Genomic DNA, 21,210 nt, shown 5'->3' on the forward strand with positions numbered 1-21,210 from the left:
ATGGTCAAACTTGCTAATCAAGCTAATTCAACAATGTCAATTGCTGAAAATTGTGAATTTAGTTTTGTCTGGTTTAGTATAATGCCCCCTTTATATCCAATTTAAGTTACCTTTGGGTGCAATAACTTTTACATTGAATGCCAAGTCTGTGTTTTAGCAAATAAAAGGGTATGTGTCTAAAAACACATACTGAGTAGGAGTTACATGACATAGGCTAAATCGTTTACATCTCTGGTTCACCACAAACAAAGATACAACCTTACAGTAATCTCCCAAAATCATGTATTCCATAAGTTTGTAATCATGTCAGTGCAATTTAAACAAGTCCAATGGATTCATAGACCCAGAAAACATGGGGTTAGACACCAATATTACTTGGCTAGGTCAAATAATAAAGGATATTTTAATGGCTTCCTGCCCATCTTGGACACCATCTTGAAAATTACACCTTTCTAGTGGTCAAACTTTGGTAAACTTTTAGTATGTTATTTAGGACACCTAATACAACAAAAACAGCTGAGAAACCTTTTGTTAGAATTTTTTTAGGGTTAGGTGTTTTTTTTTCATAAAAGTAAGTAAAAGTGGTGTGAGAAGTCAAGCGTCCTTCCAAACACCACCAAAACAAAAGAAATGTCCATTGATTTTAGAACGCTGCAATCATCAAATTCTACTTTTATCAATGGGGAGGCTATACAATCTGTTACAAATTACAAATACCATGGCATTGTGGTCGACCAAGTGCAAATGGGATGTATGGTCTGACCTCAGAAGCACTAAGACACAACTAAAAAACTGTCATCTTTTAATATCCACAACTTACTTCATGCATTGTTCTTTTGTTGAAAGTGTTTTGGCCTTTTGCATCATTTGCTGGTTTGGCAATGCTACTGAGGCACAGAAAAAGTCTGTTACAAAAACAGTAACAAAGGCCAGTAAACTATTAGGGATCAACTTACCAAGTATGGAATGTATCTATAGGGAAAGAATGATGAACAAAGCAAAAACCATTGTGGGAGACTGTGGCACTCCCTTGTCCCTTCATTTGAACTGCTGCCATCTGGGCGACAATATTGCCTCCCTCTGTTTCCCTAAAATAGATCTAAATCTTCATTTGTGCCTCAAGCAATTATGTTTTTAAACAGGTAAGGCACATATATAGCCAAATAGGCAGGATGCTCAGCTGGTCTGGTCTGCCTAATTTAATCTGTAGTAAGGTGTGGGGTTTGGGAAATTATGTGTTATGTGTTTGTATCTATGTATGTGTTTACCAGTATGTTTGAAGTTTCTCTCTGTGGCGTATAATGTAATGCCTACTTCATTGTTCTGCAAACTAATTTCCCTACAGGGACAAATAAAGAGATTGATTGATTATTTATTAGGCAAGTTTCATTACCAAAGGTAAAATGGGCAAAAAAAGAGATTTAATTGACACTGTAAAGTAAAAAATTGTAAAATGCCTTTCAGAGGGTGCAACACTCTTGAATTGAGTTGTAGCTCTCACACTTTAGTTGTCTTCGCTCTTTATTATTTCTTCGTTCCAACTTCAAAATGTACATCCTGTTCAGGAGATTTATGCTATTACTTTTGTTGCTGATATCTGTAATGGTTAATTTTATATTAATATTTTAACGTGAAAAAATGTTATGGGTTTCTTTCTTCCTACCTACTCAACTTTAAGAGCTAAATGCTCCGGGCATATGTGCAGCTACAGACTCCATTTGAGCTGTAGGTTGCAGAGAAGATGTTGATCTTTCAAAGTTGTATTTGGTGTTTGCTAACAGTGGACGTTTAATTTTTTATCTCTGATCCTTTATTGATTAGAAAGTCTCAATCATCTCTCATTCACTCCCTGTTGTAGCTGCAGCCTGAGGTCTTCCCCTGTCACTAATTCTTTAACTTGTATCTTCCTCCCTGTTTGGAGTTTGGACACAAGATGTATATTTTTATGCTCAGCAACTCAAGCACTAACTAAAAAGTCCAAAATGATAGCTGAAAAGATTTTTTCAAGCAAATACACTTTTTGTATCAACAAAGGATCACATTATCTCTGTACTAGCAAGCTTGCGGGTGGTGCAGTTAGTTAGACTTCAGACCATGAAGTAGCACCTCTTATTCCAGTTGTGAATTCGAATCCCACAACCTGTAGCAGTGATAATTTGTTTCAACTTTAAACACCTGCAAGGTGTTTGAACTTTGAACTTTATCTATGATAACAAAAAACTAAAGATGTCTTCTAACTTAAAACACCAAAATGGTAGCTGAAAAGCTTTTTTTTAAGCAAACGCACTTTACCATCAAATGTGTCCCTCTATAGCTTGCTTGATTAGAGTGCTGGTTTCCCAAGCATCTGTTTTCGTTCAGACCCAGGTTCAAATCCCAACACCTATGTGGGGACTGTCTTGCAGTGGTCGGTTTTAAATGTGTATGTTGTTAGTCTTTCTAAATGCAGTAATTGTATACATGGAATAAGATTAGTCGCTTTCTATGTCTTCATGTTATTTCGCAACACTGAACTATAACGTCACAGAAAATATAAGCACAATCAAAACAGTGCTCTGCCACACATTTGTGGTCATAGATTGACCTCTATTGATGCTTTGAAGCATAACATGCATTCAGTTCCCACTGACTTGCTGTGGTATTTTTAAATTTGTATCTTAGTCTTTCTAAATGCAATCAATGTTTACCTGGATATCAGTGTTTCCTTGAAATAGTTGATAGCTCTATATATTTTATTCAACAGTGGACTGGACCTCAAATACTTCCCATCCTTCAGTACCAGGAAGGTGACGCTTTGGACCCGAAGACTCTGTGGGCTCCTGTTTTCACCTACAACCCCATCACCAAGGTGGAAGGCTTCTCGGACCAGGGTTTCAGCCTGGGCCTCCGTTGGAACCCAAACTCACGGCGTTCTTCGGTGTAAAGCCAGTTCAGGCGGTGACTGCATGGCGCCCCCTACTGGCCTCTCCAGGATCACAGTAGGTAGCCTGTATCGCTGACAGAGCCCACCAATTCACCGTCCAGGACTCGGCCTTCGCCAACAACACGGCACCGATTGCTTCCTCTTTCACAAAGCTGGCAGCTAACTCCACCACCATGACGGAGAAAGACAAGCAGGAAATAACCAAAGGGGCCAGCGCACAGCTCACTGAGTGTGCCACTACGGCCATCACTCTGACGAGCTCTTCGGTCCTCATTTCCGGACCCTGGTCAACACGATGTGGTCTAACGCCCAGGAGGCAGAGAGCATCAGGCATCACTTCGGCTGGTCCAAGCCTTCCTCCCGCCCATCCCGTTCTCCAGCTTGCCGAAGAAGGACCGCCAGCGCCATGGTCGGCTTGAGGCAGCTGCAGACACACTGTTCCCCGGCCTACTGTCCGCTCCCCTCGGTAACAGGGAAGAGCGACACGCCTAGCTGTCAAGCTAACTCACACGGTCTTGCTACGCAGGACGATGCTTCCCCCCTCTAATTAGTGCAGCCCTCTAAGTAGTGGGCCTCACTTGGCTTGGGCTTGGTTCTCAGTCCTGAAGAAAAGGCACTATGGGAGCCGAAGGCTGGGTCTCACACTGTGGGTGGGCGTAGACAAGTTTTATCAGTGCCGCGCATGCGCGCATAGGGGGATTACCCAATAGCGATGGCCCTAGAGGGCTCTGCCTATACGCATAGAATCTGGAGTTACAATATGTAACTATCGTTCTTTGTGTTTGCACTGTTTATAGTCTGACTGGACTCACCGGGTGTTGCAGTTGTCTGTGCTGGAAACAACACAGGAAACTCAACAGGAGACCAGCAAGAAATCTGAATAACAGGCAAAATAAGTAAAAATGAGGTTTACTTCTTCATATATCAAAAACAAAGCATTAAATAAAAGAGCAACTTTTCTTATTAATTGAGTAACTAAACTGTCATGGTCATAGCATAGCTTCTCCCTGTCCATTTGTTTTCCTGTCTGTGTAGGAGTTGCTCTTGTGTTGTCTTGTGGTGTTTTGTATGATGTCTAACTATGTTACCTTGTACTTTGTGATGACCTGCTGGGGGCTACAGATGGAAAATAGCCTTGGGGCTAATTCTGGAATATTTACATTGCTGAAAAGCGTCCATTGATATGCACAAAAAAATAAATAAATAAGGTGTGGCATCCTCTCCTTCCCCTGCTGTCTATCCTCACACATACACCTACATAACATCCAGCAGTACTTTGATTGTGAGAACACTAATACTATGGTACTGCGCAACGGCCAGCTCAGTGTTTTTGTGCATTTTGAGTTCTCTGAATTTACATCTGTGACTAAACCCTCTGTTGTCCATGTGCTCAGATTCATCAGTTCTCTGTGGTCCTTGCCTCTATGTCTCACTCTGCACCCAGTATGCTGTACCACCAGTAACTACCAGCTCTGATTTCCACGGCTTAATCCGGCAACAATGACTGCTCACATTATTATAATAAAACTGCTTGTTGAACTTGACAGTCTTGAGTTGAGTTGTGCTCTAGGATTCAGAAACCTCTCTAACTTCAACACTAAAGGTCTGACTGTGTGTGTGGGTGGACTAACTGGACTAACTTGTTCTCTGTAAAACTTTCATAAAATGGAGGAGTTATATAAAACAGGTAGGCTGTAAGATAACAATGCCTATGAGTAAACTTAATTTATTTGATTAATTAATTAACTTTCTCGTTCTGTTTAACCAGTGAAATCTGAAATGGCGGCTTTTTTTTATTTTTAGCCTCTTTTCACTGGTTTCCACTTTGTTTTAGATTTAAAGAATTCTGTCATTACTTTTACGGCTCCTCACTGCCTCAATATTTAATCCTGACTGCTGATGTCAGTTAAGTTTCTGCGCATTACCAACATACAGCATTTACTGTATTTGTTTTATGAATTTTAGTTGACTTAATTTACCTGCTGAAAGTCTTGCACTTATTGACACTGTATGTTTTCTTTGTATTTAATCCTTAAGTATCTGAATTGGGGGAGGACTGGACAACAACACTATACATGTTCTTCCTCATATCTAAAATGATGACCATGACATCTAAAGAACTCAAACCAATTTCTGTGAAATCTTGTCCTATTAAAGTGATGGAACATGAAGTCTGTGTACAGGTTTATTACAAAAAATACAATTATAAACACTATAATTGAAAACCATACAATTATAAATGTTAGTTCTGTAGCACTGAGAGGGACAAGCTGTTAAGATGACTTGAATCCCTGCATTATTCCTTAATGAGAATGTAAACAACCTGACATAGCTGAAAGTCAGCACATAAAACAAAAAACAGATTATTTCTGTTTGCACTGTGTGACTGTACTCACCAGATGTTGCAGTTGTCAAAGTGTATCTGCTGGAAACATCACAGGAAAGATATCTAAATATAAGGCAAAATAAATAAAAATTAGGTTTACTTCTGTATATTAAAAAATACATTAAAGAGCAAATTTTCTCACTAATTCCGTAACTGAACATCTGTGTGTGTGTGTGTGTGTGTGTGTGTGTGTGTGTGTGTGTGTGTGGATTAACTGGACTAATGTGTTTTCTGTAAAATAGAGGACTTATATAAAACATGTAAAACACGTAGGCTGAAAGTTGTAGTTAACTTGAAATAAAGGAGGACAATGTTCCTGTAAAAGTTATAAAACCAAATTTGAGTTAACTTTGGCTTTAATTAGAGTTATATAAATACTCTTTCTGGCTCCATTTAACCACTGAACTCTGACATGTTTAATCCTGTTTTAGCCTCTTGACGCTGGCACCCAGTATGTTTTAGAACAGATTTTAAGATTTTGCTGGTTACTTTTAAGGTCACTTCATGGCCTCTCTCCCTGCTGTATCTTTGACCTCTTAGTACCATACATATACACTGAGATCCTTGGGAAAGTCTGTTGCTGAAAACTAAATGAAAACCGAGTCAGTGATCTCATTTAAGCTCCTTAAAACTTATTTTTATTAATCATGGGGACTTTCCTGATTTTACATGAGTATGAAATTTTCTTTGGACTGGAAAAATCTTTTCTTTTCTTTTTCTGTTCTCTTCTTTCTGCCGTTTTAGTGAAGCACCTTGCAAGGTGGATTTTGAAAAATGCTCTATAAAAGATTATACTTATTTAAATGTTGACGACCTGAGATAAATTTGTCACAGAAAAGTTTTGAAAACATTCAGATTAAACATTGAATGAGAAACCACCTGGTCCTATCATTTCAGATGAGTCAAAAAAATGAAAATCTTTTCTTGCAGACTGTTTGATACCAGTAAATTTCTGCTGAACACCTGAGCACATGTTGCACATTTTCCTGAAATCACAGTTAATTATCTGAAACTGTGTTTTTCTTTCTGTCAGTACAAATATGAAGTTTTCGTTGGGTTCACTCACCTGAAGGTCTTGCTGTCTTCACACCAAGATGATTAAAGAGATTAAAGTGAAAGTGAAGAAGGTTCAAGAAAAAAAGTAAGACGTCAGAAAAGGATCACATGAGACAGGACAAAAGAAATGTGTTTTTACATGTGAATGACTCAAAAGGTGAGCTATATTTAAAATAAAGGTTGGAAAAAATAGATTAGTATTTATAAAAAATGATTTTTGAACTCATCTCTAAACTAAATTTTAAATACTGTGAAATGAGTTTCAAACTATTTTTCAACATTTTGATTTATTTGAAGTTATTCAAATTTAAGTTATTATTAAGTTTGTTTTCTTTATATTTTAACCTGAATTATCTGAAGTGGCTGCAGGCTAATAAACAACATGTCAGAAAATTAGCTACATGTTCTGTCTCTGAACTGTGACTATCTTTCATCAGAACATTGGAAGAACTCAAAAACATGTCCATGAAATCATGACAGAGGCGAGGAAGATTCACATCAAAATGCCGTCACACTATAGTGGTGGAACATAGTCTTGATATTTTTTGATGCGACTGTCTTCACCAAAAAAATGACCTGCAAAACATTGTCGGTTGGTTGGTTGATGGGTTAGGTCAGAGGTCACTAATAGGCGGACCGCAGTCCGGATCCGGACCCAGCCCCCGTCCTCTCCGGACCGCCGACCTACAGCACATTTATTATTGAGACTTACTACCTCGTGACGGAGCGTTTCTATTTTAACCCGCGCAGCTTTTCTAGCATTTACTGTACTGGTTTAGAGGACCAGGAAACTCTCAGACCAATCACATGTGCTCCAATCGTCGAGATTTCACATGACTTTTAATCAAGAATGTACAGATTTTTACATGTACATTCCTCCCACGGGCAGTTCAAAACCACAATATCTCATAGATCTCCAATATGCTAGCTGGAGCTCACTGTCAACAACCTGGTGAGATTTCTTCGATTTGAAAAGGTTTCTGACAAAAGACTTGTCAACAGAACTAGACAGCTAGCGGCCACCGCTCTTCTGAACCTGCATCAAAGTACTGCATCAGAACAGGAGGTACAGACTGTGAAAGTCCAAGACACTGAGGTCCAGAAAGAGGACACATTGCCTCAACAGATTAACGTCTTAACATTCCTGTAAAATTCATGCAAAACGCCTATTCAAGGCATATCCAAAGTAAATTGAATGTAGTTCTTCAACCATTTGGAGTATATGCATGGTTTTAGGCTTCTCTGAAAGATAACACTCTGGAGTGTCTCAGAATGATTGTAAGTGCTACTGGAAGTTTAAACACACTAAAACTAATATATCTTTCATTTCCGCTTGAAAATAACAAATGCATGCAGACAACTATAGCTGGGACTTATTAGCTGGAAAACACTCTGGGGCCAGAGGATAAAGCCTTACCTAGCCCAAGTTTAAATTTCATACCAATACTATGAAAAAGGGCTTTTTTACACAGGTTTTTCTAAGGGTATGTCTTAGTGTATTTTTTCTAAAACAGCACTGCCCCTTCGCTACACAAAGTGCCAGTCATCGGCACAATTGCTTGCAATTGGCTCGGTCTACCCACGAAACAATAGGAGTTGGCCCCCTTTACAGCGCGGGCTTTCGTTGGCTATTGAAGGCTGTGAAACGGACATGTGAGCTCCTCCTATTGGGTCGGATTTGGTGTCACTTGAAAGGTTAGAGTTCAGCGGCTAATTTTAATAAAAGCTATCGTAGTTGTTTACATTCAAATCGGAGTTATTACGCTTATAATGACATACGAGCCACGTCTGCCGGCAAATATTAAGTGATGCGGCAGTCCCTGGGGATTTATGGATGGAATAATGTGTTTTGGACTAAACATTTTTATTGGATTGGTTCATCTAGGCCTTTGACAAGACCATTTTGTTACTATGAGGCTTCATAGGTGAGTCGCGTCAATTTTGCTTGTACTGATTGGTCTGACAGAAGCGCTGATTTACCTGCTGTGGTGACTGTATCTTGAAATGGTTTGCATTGGTCGAATCACGAGGATTTTAGCTTTCAAATGGTGTGTCATATGAGCATGAAGTTAACATAACAGTTGTGTGTACATACTGAAAGCTGCCGCCAGGACCCCGTGGGCGGGCCGTTGGGCCGTTAAGAGGTTGGTGGCGGCGCAATGGATAAGATGCTTGCCTTAGGTGTGAGAGACCCAGGTTCAATCCCCCACTGAGCCATCCACCATTGTCCCTGAGCAAGACCCTTAACCCCTCGTTGCTCCAGTGTGACCTCTGACATGTCAATCACTGAGAGACAAAGTTCACAAACTAGAAAGAGAAAAATTAAAGCTCATGTAAATTTTTATTAAAATAACCCATGAGATTTTGACTGTGATACTAACAATCTCTTAAAACTGATATACTTTGACCTTAGAAATGATTTTCATCAAAAAGACAATGGGAAAATGTGGTACGTTTTGTAAATACTTATTCTTTAGTGTATAAATTATTTTCACAGTAATGTTTAGTATTTTCACAATTAGGCTTAACATTGTAGACAACTACATTCCATATACAACAGATAACAAGAAAAAGACAACACAAGCTTGGTTTCGAACTATAATGTAAAAGACTATTACCTCTTTGAAATGGGTCACAACCTGCTCCTTTAAATGTGAGATAGAAACACCAGATAACAGTACACAAGCAGGAGTCAGTAACTTGTGGCTTTTTAAAATATTCAGTAGTTTCCCCATAGTACTATTGTACCTCTGTTGTACTGTAACTCAATTGTGGGACTTTTGAACTTCAGCTTCAAATTTTCTTTGTTGGCAAAGAGTGCTTTACCTTGTCCTGACTATATCCCCTCAGTATAAATATCAGTATTTTACAGATTGTAACATTTTCCCAAATACATTACGACCATTCCCAAGGTGAAGGGCTAATCAACAACAGCAACAAGTCCCACAGTCCTCAAGATTCAGTACTGAATTTCCTGCCATACATGTACAATGAGCTGTCAAAACTTCCCTGTCTTCTCTGCAGCTATCCAAGGATTCAATGGGGCCTCGATCATTCTCTGGCAGTCTTTCACCTGCACAAATATTGCTAAATAACGTTAGTGAGTGGCAGTGTTAGCAAACAAAGCAGGTCTAATGTTAGCTAACTTAGCTACAGTTTTCCAAAAGTTCAAATATGTAACGTTATACAAACCTGTCCACAGATGACCACGATATCCATAGGTGTCCTCGTCACTTTAATTTTGCCAACAAATCCCGCTTTGAAGTATGAGGGTCAAGGCTTTTATGTGCCTTCAGACTTTGTTTTGTGTATTGTCCCCAGAAATCAGGTACATATAAATGTCAGGAAACTCGTTTCCTGGCCACATCTCAATGTCCATGGACCACTGATTCTTTGGAAAGCTGTAAGGATCACCGTCGAGTCCAATTGTCTTTAATTTGAGAAGGTAATTGTTTGTGTTACTCCTGTTTTCCATGTTTCCGCTGCTAAACGCAACCATGCTAACAGAGGTTTTGCCACCCAGTCCAGCTTGGAGGGGAAGCGACATCAATGCATACCCTCTATAAGTGTCTTTGCATGCAACAGTGCTAACAAGGTAGAAATGTGCAGTTTAAAGTCTTAAAGTCACATATTTACGATGCACTTTTTAGTTGTTTTATTTTTAACCATAACCATAACCATAACCATTCTAACAGGTTGAAGGGCTAGGGCCAGTGGCATCCGGTAAAGCAGTGAAGGAATCTTAACAGGGAGAAGCTGTTTGCAATGATCCCATGCTCCTTCACGATGACATCAAACTAAAAAGTCCTCAACATTTTACATCAGAACTGATGTTTCACTGAAAACTAATAATTCACTGCGGTAGGAAATTACTTATTATATCTAAGTATTTGCTTTATTAAATGTCATGATGGTGTTATCATGGATGAGTTTAACAGACTGTAATCAAAATATGTTATTTTTCATCCCCCTTGGTTTATACTTAAATTACATAATATTACTCAGTTTTGACTGAAATGAGATTGTGAAGTATTTGCAATAATAAAGCACTTGTTGTCTCAAGCAGGTTTATTTCCACAGGTAAGGTGTGGTATTCATAGCAGTAGTTTGGCATTTTGCATGCAGCTCAGATTGTATTTTTTCACAGTGATGTTTACATTTGTTTAAACAGACAACACATTTTGAGAAAGATGGCGGACGGTTTATTGGTATAAAAATCTATTCAGTTCAGGGAAAAGGCGCCTCTAAAAATAATAGAGACACAGCCAGTTCAACAGGTTTCATCTTTGGTCTCTGTCAGACAAACATAACAACCCACCCTCCTGAAACATTCAGTTCACACACCTGAAAGTGAAAGTATGTGTTATGTTTGAAGAATTACATGAGTATGTGCTGATGCATGACTTGAATCACAGTGTGTTTGTGTGTGAAGATGTCAGTTCGGTGCTCGTGTGCACGCCGACACCGATGCCGCGGGCAGCGAGCGACTGGGTGGCTCGTTATGGCTCTGGGCAGGTGAGCTCTGCCTGGTGGTACCGTATGGGCCAGTGAGGCGTTGACTCATCCTGCTTCGCCTCTAACCCCATAGCGATAGCCTTAGAGGGCGAAGCCTATACGGAATTGAATGGGGATTACGTACTGTAACCCGGATTCTATGAGTATAGGCGCAGCCCACAGTTGAAGGCCTCACTGGACCTTGGTTCTTAGTGCTGACGAAAAGGCATTTGGGAGCCAAAGGCTTGGTCTCACCGTTGTATATTTACAAGGTGCGGGCGTAGGAGAGGCCCATGTAAAATTCCCACCCCTCGCAGGTGCGCGAAGGGGGTGAAACCAATAGCTCATAGAATCCGGGTTACAGTACGTAACTAATAAAAATACTAAATCAAAAACTCAGTAGCTCAGACTTACGTAGCATTGTGTAGTGTGCTGCTTTGCATGACTTATAAGACCTGATCAGAGCCAAATGTGAGTGTCTGCGTCATTGTTTCTAAAGTCCTCCGTTTCTGCCCTAAAATGCTACCTGGAGTTTTAAGATGAAAAACGGGCTCAGCAGCGTTTTCAAACTTCTCTGTTTTGTTTTCGCCATTTTAGTCTGGATGGGAGGTGCAAACGTAGCAAAGGGTCTCCGTTTTATAATTAAATGCAGTAGCGTGGATGGGGCCTAAGGTCTAAGGCCTAAATCTGCCGGAGCTAATCGCGGCCATTCTAGTCAATTCTTGTGAGTCCACCAGACGCGGCTCTCCCCACTGATTACCAAATCAACAAACTCTAAAGATGTCAGCAAAATAAGTAAAAATGCTCTGATTCTGAAAGGCTCCTTGTGGCAAATGCAGTCTACAGACGATGGAACAGAACAGGGTCACAGAGAGCTGTGAAGAAGGAAGTAGAAGCACAAAAAGAAGTGGACACTGACGGCAGGCTGAGGATGGAACTAAACCAAGGCGCAGCTGTGACGCGCTGTAGTCAGAGTCAGTGGAGAAGTAACTCTACGTCCATACTTCTAAGTTTCTGTTTTAAAATGGAGTATCAGAACTGAATCAGAATTTTTTCAAAGTGATGTTTATATTTGTACAGATTATAGATGACACAGTTCGAGAAAGATGGCCAAAATATTTTTTTCACCTTTGTTAGCTGTTTATTGGTATAAAATCTATTCAGTTCAGGGAAAGGTGAAACTGAAGTAAGGACAAAGGCACCTCTAAAAATAATAGAGACACAGCCAGTTCAACAGGCTTCATCTGGTCTTTATCAGACAAACATAACAACCCACCCTCCTGAAACATTCAGTTCACACACCTGAAAGTGAAAGTATGTGTTATGTTTGAAGAATTACATGAGTATGTGCTGATGCATGTCCTGAATCACCTCACAGTGTGATTGTGTGTGAAGACGTCAGTTCATAAAGTAAGCTTAAACTTTTCACAGACACAAATCTCACAGTGCTATAACTAAAAAATGCCTACGTAATAATTAAATTACAAATTGCAATGTAAAAATACACAATACATGAGATGCAGACCTGGTGCATACAGGCTACCCAAACACCTGTTGCTTTTCACAGACACAAGTCACAAAGTGCTTTACAAACAATCTGGTGCGGTTTGCTTGTGATGAGAAGGGAAACAAACTAACCACAAGATTTTATGGATTTTAGCATTATTTCAAAAGATAATTGACCATGAAATCTGTTCAGGAAGTAATGTTATTATTGATCTCTGTAAGTCATGTACTGTATATATTTATGCAGTCTTTTGGTAACCATCTGTTAAGTGTGGGTATTTTCCCTGATTAATAGGTCAAAAATGTTAAAATGCTGTGCCTGTATTCTGGGTACATTGTCAGTCCATTAGACAGTGACGGTGTGTGACAGTGATCCCACAGTAATAAACCCTGAATCATTACTAAACAAGACTCTTTTTCGTCCTGTCTCTGCATCATTATTCATAACATGTGGTCTAATAGTACTAATTATGCTCATAAAGTTATTTCTTCAGCTCTTCATGACACCAAAGAACATAAACCTACACATCAGAAGCTTCTGCGGTCAGTAATTTGATTTCCCCATGTGGGTCCTGATGATGCAGGATGACAATCGTCAAAACTGTCCAATCAACGAGTTACCTGTCAGTCTGTATAACTTCATGTTCAGTCCTCTTGGTTAATTTGTAAAAAGTCAGTGTGAACATTGACCGGACCAGAACTAAAATCCAACAATTTCTTCTCTTTTGTCCTGACCAAATGAACCGAACTACAGTGAAAGCACCCTAAGAATCACAAATACATGAAACAAAAACAGACCAACACATTTAATATAAAACCTCAATGTCCTTCATCACTGTCTACATGTATTATTGACATTTCCTCTCATGTGTTTACATGCTGTAGTTTCTAGGGCTGTCCCTGACTGTGGTGTCCGCAGCTGTCCGTGTGCGCATCCGCTCCCAAGTATATTCGAGGCTTAAGGGTTTACATAATCGAATCAGAATGGTCAAGTATTGCCTATAGTCAACGGATCAGGAGGTTACACACAGTAACACCACTGCGGCCGACAACTGCATGAACGTTCGACTGTGAGATTCAAGAATATATATTCAGCTGACTTGGCAGAATTTGGCGAAAGTTGAACTTCCAAATATGGGTTGTCCGAGAAGACACTGCACACAAAAGGTGATGACGTTAATCTCAGCCCACGTACAGTATATCCTAATGCAATCCTAAGCGCGTAACGGTACACACTAAAAACTCCCATAATGGGTTATTTTTGACCCAACTCCTGGGTTAACATTGTAGTTAATATAAGCCAACTTCTGGGTCAAAAGAACAACCCCAATATCTGTGTTGAAATAACCCAGAAATTAGTTGGTCCCTTTTTAACCCAGGAGTTGGGTCAAAAATAACCTAAATTGGGTTACTATGCCAGTATGTCTTATTTCATAAAATAAAACTTTGTTGACGATATATCTGTCACGGTGTGGTGCAGGCAGAGGAAGAAGAGGAGGAGTCCAAAGTTCCAATTCAAACGTTTTACTAATAAAGTAACTCCAAAAGGTACAGACAGGCAGGATGTACACTACACACTAAACAAGACTACAAAGTAGAACAGCTAAAGACTGACTGATAAACAAAACGGATCGAGCACGAAGCGACGGTTATTTCAAACGACTGTTTTCCAGAACAACCGCGGGGTGGTTGCTATACATTCATGTCAATAAAGCTAATTTGATTTTGAGAGAGAGAAAGCCAACCCTATAACCCAGAACATGGGTTAATCTTTGAAAAATAACCCAGAAACCCAAACAAACCAGGAATTGGGTCAAAATATTAGCCCTATCACCCAGAAAATGGTTACTCTCCGAAAAAATAACCCATAATTTTAACCCAACACAACTAATCCAGAAAATGGGTTGAAGAAATAACCCAGGAGTTTTTAGTGTGTACCATTTTTTTCTTTAGAGGCCAAACAGAACTATTAAGCCACTTAAGCTGTTTATGCTATTAAATCACTAAATACACTTATGAGAAGTTTTGAGGTGAGAAATCTGTTATGGCAGAAAATTACATTTAATCTTTTATGTATTATCTTTTAATATTGTTATTATTATTAATATTATTATTATTATTATTGTTATGGCTTATAGATATATATGTATTGTGTTTTTTATTCTTCACCTTTCCTTCTCAGTCAGTCAAGATTGCTTAATCCATCACCAGCAATATATCATTTCCACGACAAAACCAACAGCGTAGATTCAAATATCTGCAGTTTTACGAAAATTGATGGCGAATCGAAAATGTTTTTGTGCCGACGGGTGTCAATATCATTTAGCTGCAGTACCGGAGGTGCACAGCAAAACAATGGAGGTTGACATGCATAAAATCAATAACTTAGGTGCAGGCACACACCCTTTTGTTAGCTAGCTAGCTGGCAGTGTCAAGGAAAACAAGGGTCCATGGGTAGCGAACCAGCCTGGGTGGGAAAGCTTGCCGGCGGCCAGTCAGCTCCCCCAGGCCCAGTCACACAGACCACTGCAGCCAACACAGCAGACGTGTCCAGCAACAGCTGTACTACAGGGTGCAGGTAATGTGCATACCCCCTGTTATTCTAGCATTAAATTCTCAGTAAATTTTTACTTAAATCAAGATACATCTGGCTCGTGATATACAGAAAATTCTTGGCTTGCGAAACTTCAAAGCACTGGAACAAATAAAAAGTAACAGTAGTCTGAAAGGGGACTGTCATCGCTTCATTATTATCATTATTATGAACATAATAATTATAGTATTAGTGTACTATAATATATAATTATAGTATAGTAAATATTAACGCATAATTTACACTGATTACTATGTTGACACTTATCTTTTTTGATGTGTAGGTCTTTCTGCCAAGTGGCCAAAATAAACGTCATGTTTTGAGCATAGAGGTTTCTGGGATGAACCATAAGTGGAAGTTCAGCTTCCTTCAACTTCCTTCATGTTTGTCTGTGGGCTGCAGTTGGACCCTTCTCGTGAGATTGGTGAGAGTCGAATCATGCTCCACCCATCGAAGCATTTAATCTTCGACTATTCGGGGTTAGTCCTATTAGTTTCCTTGACTTCCTTTCTAACTTTCTAGTTAAATCCAAACAGATCTGCAGTAGAAGCTCTGAAACTGACTTCAGATCAGTAGTTAATGTTAGAGCGCCATCTGCTGGACAAAACACTGTCAACACACAGAGGATCAGAGTGATTCTACAGGGGGTGGACACAATAACAGGAACACCTCCAGTCTGATGCAGGAGGACAGTTAGCAACATGTTTGAGCTTCATGAAGCTCCTGATGTTTTATTTTGGGACGCTGCCAGAGGTGTTGCTTCAGCTCACTGCTCTTTTTGGACTCTTTCAGTCAGTGTTGGTGAGGACCTACTGTGATCTCTGCTGGGAGCTTTCCTGTGTTTGGACCTACATGTGTGCTCATGATAAATGAGTCTTTCCCTCTGATCACATCACGTTCTCTCTCAGAGGCTCAGACTGATGCAGCAGCACTTCAGACAGCAGCTATCTGACCGGCTGCTGCTTTCAGAAACACTCATTCCTCTTAAAGCTCACACATCCTGCTAGGGATGGGAATTGATAAGAATTTAACAATTCCATTATCCTTATCGATTCTCTTATCGATTCTCTTATTGATTCTCTTATTGATTCTCTTATTGATTCTCATTGGGTGAGGGAATAAGTACAAGTTTGTTTGTATTAACTCGCTTTAATTTCTGATCAGAAGACACAGCACAGAGTATACACAAATTATGTGTAACAACCTCAGAACAAACCTAAAAGTTGGTCAGCTACTTCTCAAAGTAAAGTCCAGGGACCCATAGCCTAGGACAGTGTTTCCCACCCGTATGCCATGGCACACTAGTGTGTGTCTTTTATTATTATTTATGATTATCAAGCGTGCCTTAGGATTAGGAAATTGTTAACTTTCACATTAATTGGTCCAGACAAAAAAAATTAATGTTTGGCTTTTTAAGCCCAACTGCCATTTTGTGCCATAAAAACTAAAAACCCAGACTGAAAACAGTCAAGGAAGAGCTTGTGCCTTTTGGAATATTAACAGTGCTTATTTGGATTCAACTTGAAACAAAATTCACCTGACATAAAAAATACAAAGATGTCTTCTGTAAAGATAAGACCACAACTATCAACAATTTTTGTGTGGAAAAATGAACATGTTTGCCCTCTCAGGAAGGATACGAGATCTTTCTGGACTTAGGGGTGTCCAGCATTGGAAAACACCCTTTCAGAAGGGGTGGAGGACGCTGAGACCCAGAGATACTTCTCAGCTGGAGCTGACAACACTGGCAATGATTTCTTGAGGGGCTGTCCTCTTTTTCTGCTTTACAGGTGGCGTCTGAAATTATGAAATAACCACAAGGTTTAGTTTTAAATTAAATAGTGTAATAATCCCTGCCATCGATCATCATTCATCACAATTAGCTACAATAAACTTACGTAGTCCTCCTCTTCTTCTTCTCCATCCTCTCCCCTGTGTCTCTCTTGGCTCTGACAGCTTGAGAAGAAATTTACAGTCTAAGAATCACAGAGCAAGAAGAAAAGGTCTCATAACAGAAATATGCTAAATTCAAATACCTTCTCAACTGCGTCTGTGTTTGCTGCCACTGCTGATGCTCTGACCCTGACCCAGATGTCATCCCTGTCCATTTTAGATTTAAATCTGGGGTCTAACACAGTGGCTTCCTCCAGGAATGCCTGGATATCATCATCCTTAAGTTTACAATGGAGGACAAACAACACAAATTTAGAAGAAAATGTGACTGATAATAAATAACCATTAGTGTATATGTTTAATTGTCATATAGTAATCCATCATTACATGTCAGTGGCTGTACCTGGTAACGTTTGGAAAGATGTTCTCCTTGATGCTCCTGATTAATGGAGAGTCGTCTTCCTGCATTGTGTTTGCACAGTTTCTGCAATTTCTGACCACAGGTTGAACTTTTTTCACTGGAGACAGCAAGTGTGGATGTGTAATGCATCCTCATCAGCAGCACAAACTCCTCTGCTTTGCTCAGGTCCTCATTGCCCATTCTGGCCAGTCTGCAACATAAACAAAACAAATATATATATTGCATAAACAACAAACATAACCCTTGTAATGGCTATAGTCAACCAAGTTTCATATAAGTAATTTAAATTTTTTTCAAACATTAGTTACTTCTCCTTCTCCATGGGCTTTCTAAGCCGTTAGCTCCAGCTTGGACAGCAGGAAATTGTTCACAAAATCTCTCCATCATCAAATACAGAGAGTTCCATTAAACAACGTAATATTACCATTACTTTATCATTTTTAAATTCATTTATATGTTACAATTTGTCGTTAGCTTGCAATTAAAGTATTTAAACAGTAGGCCTAATACTTACTGAGGAGATGTTGCTTTTCCTTCAGGACTACTTTAGCCATGTGAGATCTCTTCATCCATACGATCACAGAACGAATCCTTGCTGCCCAGTTGGAAACTGTATTGCAGTTGTGCAGCTTCTGAGCTCCAAGGTTAAGTGTGCAGCATTATCCACGGTTGCTGCCACCACTTTCTCTTTCACTCCAAACTCCTCCAGGATCCCCTCAATCTCCTCAGCTACAGCTGTCCCTGTTTGACTTTTGTACACTGCTTTGGTTTTGAGGACTTTTTATATACTCTGACCTTCCCTGACATAGTGCAATGTTACGGTGAGGTAGTGGTCTTGACTGAAACTAGTCCAAGCATCTGCTGTGATGGCTGCATGTGTGACATGTTTCAGGTCTGTGATCAGATTGCTCTTTTCAAACCCATACAGCAGGAATCAGATGATTTGTTAAACTGTCTCTGTTTGGGGCATTGTATTTTGGGTTGAGAGTCTTTATCATCTCCCTTAACCTACCGAACTGCAGAGGCATCTACTGTGGCAAACGGGTGCAAACCCTTTACCACAAACTTAGTCACTGCTCGGTGACATTCGCTGATCCTAGCCTCGGCCATTTTATTCTTCCCTTCCTCTGTGAACGGAGTAGCTAGAGGTGCACGAGAGCGACTTGCTGCAGCCTCTGAGCCAGCCAGACTCTGGCCGTCTTCATCATCATCTAAGTTTGATGGACAATGACAATAGAGATTATTCGTATAGTAAAGGTTTACACAATGAAATGGCGCTCACATTAACTAAGTAGACAGGGCCTGTCCTGCCTGGAGAGTTTAAAGTTACCTTCGGCATTAATAACAGATGCCGTCCCGTTAGCTCGGCTGCCGCTTGACTCACTTGTGTCGCTAAGTAGTAGTGCATCAAACACGCGAGAGTCCTGCAAATGAATTGCATGCTGTGTGGCCAAATGTTTCTGCATATTGGAGGTAGTTCCCTGTTGCTGCTCCACAGGCTGGATATGTTGGCTCCCTCCTGATGTTTGTTCTTCCACTGCAGCCATGTTGTGTTTGTGTGCTGTGAGATTTATTCAGGATTTGATTTAAGTCCGTTATCTCTCATCATTTAACTTTGAACTGGATGTTAATGATTTTGTTCTCTTCTTGCAAAGCTGCCACTGGAACCAAAGGCTGAACTCTTCTTCATTTCCTCAACTTAAACTTTCTCCCTTAATTTAAAAACAGCATGTTCACATATTTGTCTAACTCCTACTGCTGATTACAGTGAAAAAATAAAAAGATCTAATCTATTAGTTACTTTCTGATCAGTTATTGGCAGAATGAAACTTTGAAACAGATTGAGATATATCACGTCTTGGCACCCGACTAAAACATATAAAACTTTATTCCCAGAAGATCTGGACACTAAGATGGTGAATAATATTCAAAGTGACAAGAAACAACGTTTGTTTTGTGTCTTTAAAACAGACTGTAGAGAGATGACATCCCCGGCCGGACATAAACTGGGGTCAGTGTCTTAATCCCTGAACTACGAGGGCCCAGCCAGTGGAAACAAAGTTTAAAAAGGAGCACAATTACACATATATGTATAAAAATATACAAGCAGTTGTGTTTCATTGATTTACCCAGAGATTATCTGAAAGTGCACTGAGGGCCAATGTAAGACTTTGTTAGCAGAGGAATAGAATAATTGCCACCAGCTCACGTCACACAACATAAAGTACAAACAAAAAGGACAATATGTACAGACAAGACAAGAAAAAATGCACCTATTTAAAGCTTTTAGACCCTTGATCGAGCTGATGGTTTTTTAAAAATGTGACCAGTTTAAGAGCTTAAAAACAAAAATCAGAAATATTCATTAAAGAATCGAATTGCTGTTGGGATAAAAGACCTTCTGAGCCATTCAGTAGAACACTGAGGTATCTTCAGTCGGCCACTAAAGGAACTACTAAGTGTCTTAAGGACACTGTGGAGAGGATGGTCTACAAGATCCATGATATTCTTCAGTCTGGTACTTGTTTTCTTTTCTAAAGTGACCTTGAGTGACTCAGCGGGGAGGCCAATCACAGAGCAAGCCTTTTTAATCAAATTAGTGCCCCAATATTTATGCTCAACAGTAATGCTGCCTCCCCAGCAAAGCACAGAATAAAAAAGAACACTGACTATCGTGCCTTGATAAACGGTGTTTCCTTAGGAAAAATGACTTGAAAACAATGTCTTTTCGGTCTTGTGTTTTCTTTCCCAGTTTAATTTGCTGTCCAGGCAGAAACCAAGATATTTAATGTCATGAGCCACATCTGATCTGGTCTGTGTGAAAATGGCAGCTGCTATAGAAATGACTGAGCCTGGCCAACATCAGTCATTCAGTCCTGAGGTGAAGCGTTACTGCAGGAACCTGAGGTTGGTTACTGAGAGCATCAGGCTGCAGATGGAGCTACAGATATAATGTGTTTCAACTGTTTCTACACACAGTTCACTGTTTAACTGGACAATATAATGTGTTGCAGGTGTTGAAATAGTTGTATCTGTACACTGAGGATACTTGGATAGTTGAAACAAAGCTTTTCTTAAAGTTGAGTTTACTCACATTTTTAAGGCATTGAGCAAATGAAGTTTTTAAGTTAAACCACCTTGATAATTTTTACAGTGTGTGTTCATTTTGAATTATTCCCCTTGGTTTCTTTGGACTCAGCCAACTTGTAAGTGTGCTCGCTTTTGGTTTTGGCTTAATAAATCATCAAACTGTACTAGCCTGACATTTAAATGTTTCAATTTCAGGGAAGACTGTTCACCGGCCCAGATGCCTGCTGTAATGACGCTCTGCTAACATCATAATGATCAAGACATGATACATTTCTTTTGGTTTTTCCTTTTCAAATCTTCTATTTCTTGTTCATGCTTTTTTCTCAAGTCCTCTATTTCTTCTTTCAGTCCTTTTTCTTTGTGACTGTAGGGTGCTGCTCCTTTAAGGACGTTGATTCTGTGGGCTCATGGGATCGCGGAAGAAGAGGCGCTGTAAAAAAAAAAAAAAAAAAAAACGGAACCGAACTGACCGAGAAAGCAACGTTGATGCTCATTTGCAGACTTTCTTATGTTCTACAACAATTACAGCTAAACACTTAATCTGAACTATATGTTCCCAGCGTGGTAAGTCAAATGTTGTTGTTATAAGTATATTGATAAAAGCACTATGTAGATCGCCATTCGCGATTAGCGCCTAAACGCCTAATGCTATTAGTTTGTTAGTTTGGATTGACATTTTAGTTTAAATTGCTTATTTAAACATATATGCAATATGTGTAGCATTTACAAGGTTTAATAGGTGTTTGTAATACAGCGACTGTTTAGAAATCTGTATTGATAGTTTTATTACACACATGTGATAATATTTAATGCCTACATAGTCTACCACGTGTGATATTTGCATTGTA

At 39.5% G+C, this 21,210-nt stretch overlaps 1 protein-coding gene and 1 pseudogene across 2 annotated transcripts; both read right to left on the reverse strand.

Annotated features, from left to right (window-relative positions):
- Positions 1-16,087: 16,087 nt before the first annotated feature.
- Positions 16,088-18,443, reverse strand: LOC123960526. 2 transcript variants are annotated; one of them, XM_046035321.1, is made up of 5 exons: positions 17,787-18,443; positions 17,255-17,462; positions 16,995-17,129; positions 16,857-16,914; positions 16,088-16,755 (listed from the first exon to the last, which is right to left on the reverse strand). In XM_046035321.1, exons 2-5 carry the CDS (start codon positions 17,450-17,452, stop codon positions 16,586-16,588), a joined length of 561 nt encoding a protein of 186 aa, XP_045891277.1. In that variant the 5' UTR covers positions 17,453-17,462; positions 17,787-18,443; the 3' UTR covers positions 16,088-16,585. The 2 variants fall into 2 exon arrangements, with proteins under 2 accessions (XP_045891277.1, XP_045891276.1); XM_046035320.1 differs by lacking the exon at positions 17,787-18,443 and having other exon boundaries at positions 17,255-17,549.
- Positions 18,444-19,142: 699 nt separating this feature from the next.
- Positions 19,143-21,210, reverse strand: part of LOC123960525 — a 6,607-nt pseudogene continuing 4,539 nt past the window's right edge.

The sequence above is a fragment of the Micropterus dolomieu genome, linkage group LG21 (assembly GCF_021292245.1).
Source record: "Micropterus dolomieu isolate WLL.071019.BEF.003 ecotype Adirondacks linkage group LG21, ASM2129224v1, whole genome shotgun sequence".
Taxonomy (NCBI): domain Eukaryota; kingdom Metazoa; phylum Chordata; class Actinopteri; order Centrarchiformes; family Centrarchidae; genus Micropterus; species Micropterus dolomieu.